Here is a 13280-nt window from a genome sequence, read left to right as displayed (position 1 = left end):
AGGGACATACAAACTTGGACCTGATGGATAATTCTTAATCAAATCCAGATTCTAAATCATTCAATGGAAAAAGATTGGGCTTCTTTCTTTAAGGTTGACATTCACATAACCGCGTCCCAACCATTTAATCTAGTGGATCCATTTATTTTATACATTGAGACTGCTTTATATGTGAGAATCACATGATCAAATAACTTAAATGGACTCAAGGTACGTGTATTGAGTTCACCCACTAATCTCTCCTTTCAACTAATCAGTTGCGCCACAACTTTCTGCATATATGATACACTTATTATAAATTACAATGGTGATGACTTTAGATCTCTAAGTGTGTAGAAGAAGTATTCTTGGACTGAGCCTAAACTAAGGAAAAGGCCACTAGCAGCCATGACATTGGTCTCCTTTGCGGTCACATTTCTAGTGGGAACTAGAGAACTTTGACCAATGACAAGATCAGTGTCGATGAAGAAATGTTGACATCAGTCGAGGGCATTGCATCACTGTAAATGGAACAGCATCACTGAGAACTATTCATATTTTCCGTGCGTAGCAACCAGTAAAAAAACAACAATGTACCAAACCATCACAACCGACGATACCAAGCAAAAGGTTAAAAATTGTAAAACAGGGAAAAACTGACATTTCACGAGAGATGTTTATGCTTAGAGCACTTAAATAGCTGAATTTCAACTTCAATTGCATCGTTAGAAACGTGAAAACAGTGTACAAGCATTGGAAGGAAATGGAAGGTCAATTGAATCTATAGTCTATAAGCTTTGCTATTGGAAGTAGGAAACCAAGGCAAATTGCGATGAAGTGAGAAAAACTGCAAAATTTGAAGGGGCAACGTGATAATCTTTCTCAAACATCTTCTCCCACACACTTGCTTCTGCATAAAGTAAATGGGGGTAGCAAACCTAGGCTTGCATAAACATTTAACAAAGTGAAGTGCCCATTAAACGACCTGACAAAGCAAATTGGCATAAGCAAATTTAGGAGACAGGAACCACAGTACATGATTCCTACTTGCACGCTTTTTGCCTTTGCTTGCTGGTTCTGTCCTTGAAGGCAAGCCTTCCCATTTTGCTCAGCTGCATATATAAAACTACCCTCCACATTCACCAGCACCATACTTTCTTTGTCCCTTCTGCTCTCTCTCTCTCTCCCTCCCTCCCTCTGTTAAAAAGAGGATTCCGCTTGTCAATGTGCAAGTGAGAGAGGAAGTGGGACAAATTGTCTCCGTGGGTCAGTTCTTGAATTGGGGTTCTTGAATCTTCACCTTTGAGCATTCTGTCCAATGTTTCTGGCGAAAAAACAACAATGAGCAGAAACTGGGTTGTCTTTGTCCTCATCTTAGTGATTCTCTGTGGAGGGTTCTCACCAGCCTCGGCTACTCCTGCAAGTACGTCTGATCCTCTCCCCCCCCCCACCCCGGCTCTCTCTCTCTCTCTCGTTTTTGGGTCTCGTCTTTTTCTTGACCAATCTAATTTTGGGTTCGAAATGTGTCGAACATCGGCATTGTAGGAATTCTGGGTAGCGCGGTGTCCAATGTAGTATCTGCTCTTGTGAAATGGCTGTGGTCGCTACAACAATCCACTTCCAAACCATGTAAGGTTCTTGATTGAGCTTACAAATGCATCTCTGCACTGTCTTTCCTTTAGATGATATGTTTGTTTCAGATGAGCCAATTAAGGAGGATTAGTTGAGACTATGGTTAATAACTTTGGTATAATTTGGTTTTCTCCAGCTGTTACTAGCCGTTCAATGATGAAATTCGAAAGTGGATACACCGTGGAGACGGTTTTTGATGGGAGCAAGCTCGGAATTGAACCGCATTCAGTTGAGGTCTCTCCTAGTGGGGAGCTTATGGTGCTGGACTCTGCGAATAGTAACCTCTACAGAATTTCATTCCCTTTGTCCCGTTGTAAGCTCACATCGCCTTAATAATAATTGACCATGTTTCTCCCAGTGGGGAGTTCAATTTGATGTTCCGCTTGGTTCATTAGTTAATAAAACTGTCTGTCGGCATGCCCCTATTTTAAAATTTTCCTCTGGGAAAGATGAAATTCAGCCCTCCTCATGCTAGGACTTGACTCCCTGACTATGAACACTCTTGTTCTGTAAATTCTGAACTGTTGAAGGTTTGCACTATGCTGTTCTTTTTTATAATCTAAATGTAAAATGTGCTACTGCATCACTGAAAATTTTGCTTTTACCGTGCTGTTGGATTATTGCTGTGACTTTTTGATTTCTGGTTATAATTTTGCTGGTTTTTGGAGTATCTGCTTTTTTTGGTACCCCTTAGATTTAGATCATATAAGCAGCAGAGAAAGCTTGTTAGTTACTTTTCCTGTAGCCCTTTGTCTCCTTTATTCTTTTCTTCTTCACTTAAGCTGCTTCATGCTTTTACTAGACCATGTTTCTAACTTGTTCAAGGTGTCAAATTTGCAACCCTCTTGAAGCTTTGAAATATGTCCTTTAGTTAATATGATGAAACTTGACTGCTTTACCAATTTAATATGTCAAAAATTGGTTTAGTGAAGACAACACAACTATATGACACAGTCATTTTACTTTTGGACAAAAATAGCTGTGGTTACCTGAGATTATGTAAAAGAGTTGTCGAGAAAAAATCTCTCATCTGTAAGCCAATATAGGTCTAAAAGTAATATCATATGCATCTTCATGACGTGTTAGAGGCATTCTATTTATGCATAAAGATGAATTGATTAACTGCAGATCATTTATCCATTAATATGAATCAATTAATTGCAGATAGCAGGCCCAAGCTAATTGCTGGCTCACCTGAGGGGTATTCTGGGCATGTAGATGGGAAGACTAAAGAAGCAAGGATGAGCCATCCTAAGGGGCTTACTATTGATAATAGAGGGAATATTTACATTGCTGACACAATGAATATGGCCATCAGAAAGATCAGTGACACAGGTATAGTACAAACAAGTGAATAGTTGCGGTGTTTTCATCGCATTAGTCCAGGTTGATGTATGACATGGTCATTGGTGACGCTAATAATGACTGGAAGCATGTTTCTTGAATAGGCATGTCAACCATAGCTGGTGGGAAACGGGGTCGAGGAGGAGGTCATATTGACGGCCCAAGCGAGGACGCGAAGTTTTCAGATGATTTTGATGTTTTTTATGTCGGTAGCAGCTGTTCTCTTCTGATAGTAGACAGAGGTAACCAGGCCATTCGGGAAATACAACTTCAAGATGATGATTGTTCCCATGCGTCCAATGAGAGCTTTCATTTAGGTACAAATGCAACTATCGAACTCTCAATGCAATTCTCCTGTTTTCTTTAAATTTGGAATTTTCAATTTACTTTTGCTTGTGATTACAGGAGTAGCAGTACTTGCTGCGGCTGGCTTTTTTGGTTATATGTTGGCGCTACTGCAGCAAAGAGTGAAGGCCATGTTTTCTTCCCGGGGTGTATGTGACCTCACTTTTTGAAATTTATTTAAACCTAAGAATATGAAAACATGCAATTTGTAATATATGTGTGAGTCAGAATATATATCTTCCTCATGTCCTCTCATGAACTGGACCTGTTAATTTGGAGGTCTTTCTGTTGATAGCATTTCTCAGACAGATTTAAGCTGAAATGCCTGACTTCCGCTTGCCAAAATCCTTCAGGATGCGTTTCTTGTTGATGCTCGGTCTTTTCTTTGATGATTGTTAACTTGGCTTATTCTTGAGAATTAATCTATGCCTATAAGCAAGTCCTGGAGTAGATGTTCCCATGTAAAGACAGTATGTTGCTGAGCTTCCTTATGGCTAGAATCCAACAAGCTCCAGTTACTCATTTCTTCTTCTACTGCAGGATTTAAAACCTCCAATGAAGAAAATGTCGCCTGTGCCACCATATCAAAGGCCTCCTAAATCAGTTAGACCCCCTCTAATACCGCCGGAGGGGGAATCTGAACTACCAGAAGAAGAGGGTTTATTCTCTTCGATTGGGAGGCTCGTGGTCAACTCCGGCTCATCCATGGCCGAAATTGTTTCTGGTTCTAAGAGGAAACCCCAGCACTTTGATTTCCGTCAGCAGCAGCAACAGCAGTTATACAATGAACACACCAATTCATGGCCGATGCAGGAAAGCTTTGCGATTCCTGATGGAGATGATCCTCCGCCACCATTAGAGACCAGAACTCCAACCCCAAAGAGGACCTACCCGTTCACAAGCAAAGAAATTGAGAAGAGTCAACACTTCAGGCAAAGCCAGGGTCACTACGGCAGGTGGGTTGGGGATTACTCCCAGCAGCAGCAGCAGCAGCAGCAGCAGCAGCCAAGGCAAATGCAGCAGCAGCAGCAGCAGCAGCCAAGGCAAATGCAGCACCATCAACAGCACCACCACCGGCATTACTCGCCCGAACCAAACACGTACTACGAGAGGAGCTGTGAGACGAATGAGATAGTCTTCGGTGCGGTCCAAGAACAAGATGGCCGGCGTGAAGCCATGGTGATCAAGGCCGTTGACTATGGAGATCCTCGGTTCGACCACCGCAGCATTCGGCCTCGAATCAACTACATGGGTTACTCTCATGGATACTGAGGACCAGATCTCGCGATTTTACATGAATGGTAGATACACAAGTTTGTTATGTTTTCTTTCTTCCTTTCTACCTTTCTGATAAGTAAGTTTGTTATGTGAGGTATGAAAAATGATATGGTAGAATCACGCTGTAAAAATATGAGAGTTAGGCTGTAGCATCCATCTCTTTCTTTTAACTTTTCTTCTCCGTTGAGGAATGTATCAGAGATAACGTGAGTGAAAGTAACCTATTGATTCCCCTGCACTTTTCTTTATTGACCAGCAAAGTTTGAAGAGAATCTTGTTAGGGGTGATTATCAAAAACGACAACAATATCAGATCTACTCTCATTCGCGAAAGTTATTCTGCGGCTTTATCTTTGGTTATCAGATCTACTCTACCTGCATCTGTGTTGAGTTATTAGTCCAAAAAGGATAACTGCCCTGAAGATTAGTGGTGGTGATAGGAGCGGCAACAACCACGTCGGCGAAGATGAGGACGAGAATGGTGGAAACAATGCTACAAACTACTTCATTTTGTCTGTACAAAACAAAATCCTAACCCCTAACCATTTGAAAAGCTCGTAAAGGTTGTGGACAGTCTCACTGATCTCACCGATCAGCATCTGCTCGTGAATTTCAGTCTCATCTACACCTCCAATCCCAATTTGTCAATAATTGGTGAAGGAACATAGCAAGAGTTGGTCTCCTGCTTTCGGAGTCTAGCGAGCAGTTCTCTCCTCTGCTTCATCCCAAAAATCCTACTCGGTGATTTCCATCTTTCCTGAGGTTGCTATTTCTGTTTTATTAGCACAGGGAAACTTCATCAGGCAAGAATCAAAAAAGAAACGACTGGTTCCAAGGCAATCCTGAAAAGATTTTCCAGAGCATAGCCTGTTCGGACCACCTAATCAGGTTGGCTCTGGCTCTATTCTTAATCTGTAAACCCCATCAAACAGGTGGATTAGACTTGAGTCGGGTTGAAAAGCTCAAATAAATCCATTTAACTTATTTTAACTCATTTTTCAATGCAAATCTAGTAACTCATACCTGATCAAACCATATTGTTAATATACTTTTCATAGTTAACCCAATTTACAAAAATTCATATTAAACTAAGGGAAGAATGCGTAGTGAGTAAGCGCAAGATCGAGTAAGGACGAGAAAGAATAAAAATGAAGTCATAAAGATGGATTGAATTTAAGTAAATTATAAGACCCATTTGTGAATAATTTAACTAAATTGTAAAACTCATTTGTAACTCATTTAACACTTATATTATAATTATATCTATGTACAACCATTTACTTAATATAACTAACTTATTTATGATCGTAACACTCATATGAGTTGAGAAATGGGCCAGTGAATCATCCTGTCGGGTCTAAGTAGCCCGTCTATGAAACTGCTCAGGCATCAGGCTTAGGATTTCCACGTGTAAGGTGATTTTCTCGTCCCCTCTAAATCAAAAAAGAAAAAGAAAAACCACAGAGCATGGCGATGTCGCAAGTGGGTGCAGTTCCCGCATTCCACACGAGTGCGCGCCAAGCTGTACCCATGCGATGCCTATCGTCTTCTTCTCAGCTCTTTAGTCATCTTCCAACTGATCTGCTGCCGGGCCAATCAATTCCAAAATTGTTGTTTTGCTGCACAGCCGGTACGAAGGACCACCTCGGCATCGATCCGAACTGTTGCTGACCCGGAAATCGCGAGGGTCGCAGGACGGATGTGGCCTAGGGAAGAACGAAACGAAGGGGCATCGAGAGATGTAATTTGGCTGTAGCTCTCTTGGAATTGTGGAAGTGGGGGCGGCTCTATGGACCCCGGACTGTGCGTATCATGACCGGTTGCTTTTACTTCTTTTTTTTTCTTTTTTTTTCCCAAGACTTTCCGTAGAAAATGTCGAAACATAAAAAAACACCTCAATTTTACGGTCGACAGACAAGATATACACTTTTCATCTTACAATTGTTAAAGTTAAGAATCCGTTCTTTAAAGATCCATAAAAAGACACTTAGAATTTATAAGGGGACACTCGTCAAATTCCTCCCGTCTTATCTGATTAGACGCATTAGCAATATACTGAATACAAGTCAAATTGTCCTCAATAAAATTTCACGCTTTCAATTCATTAAAACAGCCATCCTAATCGACACTATAAGATTGCCGAAGAATCATTTTCACCACTACCTAATATCGAGAGGTCGAGGACACGCCAACCCGAAAATCCAACCTAATTCCTCAGACTTCTCAAACCCCCTAAAGATTAGACGTTTCACCAACTCTATAAATCCTTTTTAAGATCATGAATGCTCAGTACATGCTTAGAGCTTCCTTCACTGTGTAGCTCATGCTTGGATTGTATAAACGTATGGTAAAATGTTGTGTGACTGTATAGTCTCAAGACATTTACAAATGTATGAAGAACAATAGAATTGAATTGTCAAGCAGAACATCACGTGGCTTACTCAATCGGCTTTAGATCAATCCGGATCAACTTTTCACTCATTGCTTGATACATAATTAAAACTTTGCAATTCACTTACTTTAATGTTTTCAAATTCAAAATTTTCAACGCATCAATGACAAAACATAAAGAAGATGTTGCTCCAAAACCACCATGCTAGATGACCAAAAACTCAGGAACCACATTCAAAGCACACGAAATTAGTCTCAAGACATTTACAAATGTACGAAGAACAATAGAACTGAACTGTCAAGCCGAGTATCACGTGTCTTACTCAACCGGCTTTAGATCGATCCAGATTGACTTTTCACTCATCACTTGTTACATAATTTAAATTTTACAATTCATTTACTTTAATGTTTTCAAATCTGAAATTTTCAACGCATCAAACGACAAAATATAAAGAAGATGTGGCTCCAGAACCACCACGCTAGATGACTAGGAACCCGGGAACCACATTCAAAGCACCCAAAGAGGAGTGTCTGTAAAAGAGAATACTCCGTACGGTCACAAGGGGCTTGGATTCTGGTGGGGATCCCAGTAAAAACTTGCCAAACCGTCCAATTCCAACTGCGACCGTTGAATTAGAGACAGAAGGACATGGCCCCCCCTTTCTTGAAGGACTTCCTACCATAACAGGAAAACGAAAAAGTAGAGATCATGTGAGCGGGAAAATAAAAAATTTGTAGGTGCATCGACAGCGTAAAACAAAATTCGTACAAATAATTTCAGATACCACTGATTTGAGGGATTCGTTAGTTATAGATTTTCTATCAACGGTCGATAAGTTCGTCTGGTGTGAATTTTTCTTCTTTACAATAGCTGATTTTCTTCCAAAAAAGACAACAATTGAATTGGTCGGATTGAAGTTCCACTTTAACTAAGCGGACGACTTTTGTAAGTAAAATGGGAGCAGCTCGAAACTATGGTCAAAATGTGTGGCCTTATCGACCTTTCTAACATTATCTCTCTGTTTTTATTCTACTCATTTGCAAAAAGGTCGAGAAGGGCAACCGGAGCCGACGTCCATAATTCCGGGTTAGGTTTTGAGTGATACATCAGTGAGGTTTGAATCTCAATTAAGGCCCTGAAACCTTGACCATCATGCGATCTATGCCTATTCATCGACTAGAACACGACTTGCTACCTCTCTCTTTGAACAGTGTAAACGAATCATCTTACCCCGTCCAAATTCCGTTCGATGGGTTACAATTTTACTTGTCCTGTGAATAGTGCTCTCAATGAGACCAGCTCAAGAATTGAGAATAGTCCATCACTACCATTTTCTATGGATCTTGTTGAATCTGGTAGTCATCGCAGATGGTGGGGGTGGGTGGACATGGAAGAAGACACGGACACGAGCATCACACCGGCCAAACCAGCTCACACAAACGCTCGAACGCTCGACGCCATGCAGCGGACGCTAATAAACAATGGCGTTGAACCTTTTTGTCATTAGCAAACATCCTTAAAGAACAAGACAACCCCTCTTTACTATCGTTCCTATATAACAATTTCCAAGTCTCAACCATCTCACCTGCTCATTTAAATCTTTAACTACACGATAAGCACTCCTTTTCAAACCCTGTTTTAAGTCCAGCCAACCCATCATCATCGTCGTGCAAAGAAACAAGAAAATCAGCTCTTTAAGAAGGCGGAGAGGGGGGTTTTTAAGTTAACAAGGGCTTGATTTCAACATACTCACATGGGGTTGAGCATATGACAGACCCCACACCTTTTGCAAACTACCAGCAAGTTCTTAAATATAACATCTGTCAATTATTGCATAAACAGGAAGAAAAATATATACTTTCCCCCAAGAATGCTCCCAAGGAACCCCACCACAACCAATGCAACAGCATCTCAACCTTTCTCAGCTCATTCATTGTTGTCATTTGGAGTAGATATTGCAGAGTGAAGGAAGCAACCAGGAACCCTAAATAGGCAATTGATACCAAGATTAAATGTATTCCCCAATTGGGTAGAAGAAAGCCCCTTTTCCTCTGAAAGAAATATTTGGTAGTCGAAGTTTAACCGATGTCTGAACAAATAAGAAAGGACACGGGAGAGTGTATTCGCTGGCTTTCCACATTCTCCCGGATAAAAATCTTGCAGCGTGCCTAATGGCGAGAAGAAAGAGAAGTTTGTACTAACATGATTGATCAAAGCACTTTCTCATTCCACAACATAACTTTATACTCTATAAGACAACTGAAGGTGACTTCATGTGCCAAAAGAAAAGGCAAGGGTACAAACACCTTTGATTTTTCAGAACGCAAGTTCAGATTCCCAAACTCCATTTTTGAAGAACATATTTGCAAGTCATAGAAAGGGATACTTCTCTTGTGATTCAATGTTCTATATAGAATTGACACTCCAACTAAAGTAATAAGAAGCCTTTTGACACTTGAACAAGAAAATAAGGAGCCTCTCTCGACTAAATCCTCCTCAGCAGAATAAGAGGAGAGACTTGGCTTAAACGCAGAAAACCCAGAACATTATGCGCACCATAGCCAACTCATTCAATTTCTCTATTAGCATTCGCAAGGATTGTAAGTGAAATGCCATGGAATTGCATCACAAGGTACTTTCAAAGAAATGAATCATCAAGCATCACAAAAAAGCAATGCATCACATGCTCAATCTCAGTTCTAAGCCACTAAAAGTCCATTTTAATAGAGGAAGGCATGTCCATCTGGTTATCTGAAGATCTAGAGAATTTGCTCTTTTTGGACCAAAGCCAGATTTTGGAAACAGAGTAGCTCTCACCTTTAGCCACACTTTTCATTTTCTTCTCCTCCATATCCACATGGACAGAAAAATCTCCATTAGGTTGTCCCCCTTCTGTGATTTTGGCAACATTGCCGGGACTATCATGATGCAAAGAGACCCGCAGTTCAGAATCACCGAGCACATACTGATATGAACCCATTGAATAACATCGCCGGGCATCTAAATTGCTGCTACTTGTCTCTCCGACTCCTTCGTCCCTCACATCATTGTTCATCCTTCTGAATTTACCAAGTCTCACTGGTACAACGCCCTTTTCCACAACAATTTCTTCAATATCTGCCGCTTTATGATTCGTAGCCAATCCATTTTCTCCATTACCAAGATACCCATCTTCTTCTCTTGGATCATCGTAGTCGAACATTGGGTTTTCAATGGAAAACCCCGGAGCGAAAAGGGTCCCCCTACAAAGAGGGCAAGTCGAGTTTGACAAAAGCCAGGTATCGATGCAACCGAGATGGAAGGCATGGCTACACGTCGGCAGCAACCTCAACTTATCCTTCTCAGTGAATTCACAGAGGCAGACGGCGCAATCAAACGGCTCTTTCAGACCCACGATCTCCTTGTACTGGAAAACAGGAAGAGCATCTATAAAAGCCTGATCTAAACCAGAGTCATGGAGATGGAAAAGCTGCTGCAGCTGTCTCTGCAGAGCATCAGAGCCCGAAATCTCCGGATATCTATTCGATTGAGAGGACGCTGACGAAGATGGGTGCTTTATAAGAAATCTCACAAGCAGATGGAGGAGGCCAGAAATGAAGAACAACACAGCCAAAATAATAATAATGAAAAGAACCGTAGGACTAATCCTAGCACCAGAAGATGATGGTGGCGGCGGCGGCGGTACCGAAGACGACGACGACGATGGTGATGACGATGAAGAGCTTGCTTCTATGTGGAAAGCACCGATGTAGGGGGACGAACGTGAAAAAGGAGGCGGGTGAGATGAAAAAAGCCCATCTTTTCGCTGGACTTGATGCTGATTCAAGTACATCATATTCACATGGGCGCTCTCCAGATACAGCGTGAAGCCTTTAGCTTCTGACATAACACATCACAGATCTCGTTCTACACTCGAAGACACTGTTCTTCCCGCTTACGCAAGGCCAAAGCGCAGCCCACACTACTCAAACCCAAGCACCGCCACGTTTCAGCACCCCCTCAAACGCTCTTGCCACCAAGATTTGAGGAGAAACATATGCCCTTCGACACCAAACTTCAAGCACTGATTACAGAGATGCCAAAAAGGTGGTGGGAAGGAGGAGAACTTACCCAAAAACTTAAAGATTCAAGAGACACCCACCATCAGCGCAGACCCCAAGACGCTCTTCCCATGGAGAAAGAGCCCCGGGGCGGTGGGAAAAAACCCTAGAGAAGACAGAGAGGGAGTAGCTTTTGCTTATTCAAATCTGGGTAGCCCCCAGCTCGTGAGGAGGGAGGAAAGCGAAACGAATCAGGACAGAGAAATGCCCTCACTTCTCAGGTTTTCTTTTTCCTCCCTCTAGAAGCGTGCGCTAGCGTGCAAGAAAGAGGGCTCTCTCTCTCTCTCTCTCTCTCTCTTTCGGAGCTGTTGATGGTGGAGTGGGGGAGTGGTGGTGGTGGTGACACAAGCCAGCCAGGGAGGGAGCAAAAGCACCAAAGTGGGAAGTTAAAGGGATGCATGCCAAAAAGAACCTCAGGAGGCTCGCTAGGCAGCAGACACTTTCGCAGATGTATTTTGCCGCCGAGCGTGGCGTGAAGAAACTCCCATTTGCCCTCCTCTCTTTCCCGAGAAATCAATGATGAAATCGGTATAAAACCTTGTATAAGTCATGAGGAGAACCTATTACTTTAAGTGGTACAAGTTCGTTCTAACAAAGGGTCCCGGATTCGCAGAACAAATTGCTCTTTTTAAGGTAAGTGCTTTTCTTGGACTTTGTCCGTGCATGAAGAGAATATCTAACTACTTGCATGCCAAGAGTACTAATATAAATTAGGGTCTGGTCGGTCTCAAAAATTTTCTTTGCATACCTCAGCAAGTGATCATCCCATCTTAATATAAGCAAGCAATTAGGCATCTGATTTAAGGTTCCCACATTAAAATATTTTAGAAGTTTACATTTGCCGACTTATGAATGGAGTTATATACCGATTCTGTTGAAGTGCTTCAGGCAAAATTTTATGGGAAAAATACTGAGTATTGGTTCAAAATTGATTGAAGATTGGTTATATAATTGAATTAATTTAATCAGTTCGGAACCTGGATTGAATTAGTGGATTTAAGGTTCAATAAAGAATCGAACAGAGCCTATTTAGTTCCCAAGTTTTGTACCCTTGAGTCTACCCAACTCTTCCGGGGATCGGCCTTAAACCAAAGCGGCCAAGACCGGTTCCCGATTGAACGAGGATCGATGCACGCCTCTATTTTCCTCACCTAGAGAGGGAAGGAGAGAGGAGAATGCGGGGGCGAGTGGGGGCACGCGGGGAGACGGCGCGTGGGGGAGCCGGACACGGTCAACCATGGGCGAACAAAGTGCCAAATGCGGGTTACGAGGTGGGCCTGGGCCTTCTTTTTAAAAAGTCGTCGCGCGCCACTCCGAGTCGAGCCTGCGAAGAGCGAGAGATTCCGCGCTTCGGGATGCACGAAGGCCGGGACACGTGGCGTCACGCGATTGCCTGGAGGGGCTGAGGGCCTTTGGAGTTATCTTGGCTTTAATTGAGCTCAAGGAAAAGCAGATAAAAACAAAAACCGGCGCTGTTACCGTGGAGATAACTCAGAAAAGCCCACGGGATGAGACCTCCTGCCAAATCTCTTTTTCGGGTTCTTCTTAATTAATTCTAAAGTCCAGAAACTACTATGTCTCTTTTTGATTTCTCGTTTTGATTATGACCTTTTCTTTTTTTGTAAGACATGGATGTAGTGTGGGAATTTTATTTTATTTTTAATCATGAACATATTACATGTTGTGTTAATTCAGTACCAAAATATTTTAATCTGGCTGATTTAGTTCTAAACGTTTCGATTTTATCAATTTAGTCTTTATTTTTTTGAAAATTTGTCAATTTCAGCCGAAAATTGCTGATTTAGTAGTTTAGTTAGCATCGACAACGGTTGACACTCATGTGAACGAATTTTTTTAAATTCTTTTGAATTTTTTCTTTTTTCCTTACCTTGGATAGGGGAGGTTGTCAGCCAACCTTACCTATTGGACCAATGACCTCACTAGCCTAAGGTTGGGGGATAAAAAAAAGGAAAGAAAAGAGAAAAGAATAAAAAATTACAAATTTTGTCTACCTTTGCACCAAATACACTGTGTAAAACAGTCAGCGCTAACTAAACTGTTGCGTCAATAATTTTCGACCAAAACTTGCCTAAAGGAATAAATTACAAATTATTAAAGGGTTAATGACTAAATATGTACAATTAAACGATTTAAAACTGAAATAGCACAAGTGTAATAATTTTATGATTAAATTGATTAAATTAAAAAGTT

General features: G+C 41.5%; 2 protein-coding genes across 2 annotated transcripts; one reads left to right on the top strand and one right to left on the bottom strand.

Moving 5' to 3' along the window:
* Window positions 1–244: 244 nt before the first annotated feature.
* Window positions 245–4850, top strand: LOC104423891. The gene is made up of 7 exons (XM_018863627.2): window positions 245–1402; window positions 1525–1608; window positions 1748–1924; window positions 2776–2946; window positions 3060–3272; window positions 3361–3449; window positions 3841–4850. The coding sequence occupies exons 1-7, from the start codon at window positions 1321–1323 to the stop codon at window positions 4570–4572; spliced, it is 1548 nt and encodes a 515-aa protein (XP_018719172.2). The 5' UTR covers window positions 245–1320; the 3' UTR covers window positions 4573–4850.
* Window positions 4851–8684: 3834 nt separating this feature from the next.
* Window positions 8685–11544, bottom strand: LOC104422593 (RING-H2 finger protein ATL46). Its single transcript, XM_010034961.3, has one exon. It carries the CDS (start codon window positions 10853–10855, stop codon window positions 9677–9679), a length of 1179 nt encoding a protein of 392 aa, XP_010033263.1. The 5' UTR covers window positions 10856–11544; the 3' UTR covers window positions 8685–9676.
* Between the last annotated feature and the right edge of the window lie 1736 nt (window positions 11545–13280).

Source organism: Eucalyptus grandis, chromosome 10 (assembly GCF_016545825.1).
Source record: "Eucalyptus grandis isolate ANBG69807.140 chromosome 10, ASM1654582v1, whole genome shotgun sequence".
NCBI lineage: Eukaryota > Viridiplantae > Streptophyta > Magnoliopsida > Myrtales > Myrtaceae > Eucalyptus > Eucalyptus grandis.
The sequence above is the reverse complement of the archived record's forward strand: the minus strand, read 5'-3'. Positions and strand labels throughout refer to the sequence as shown.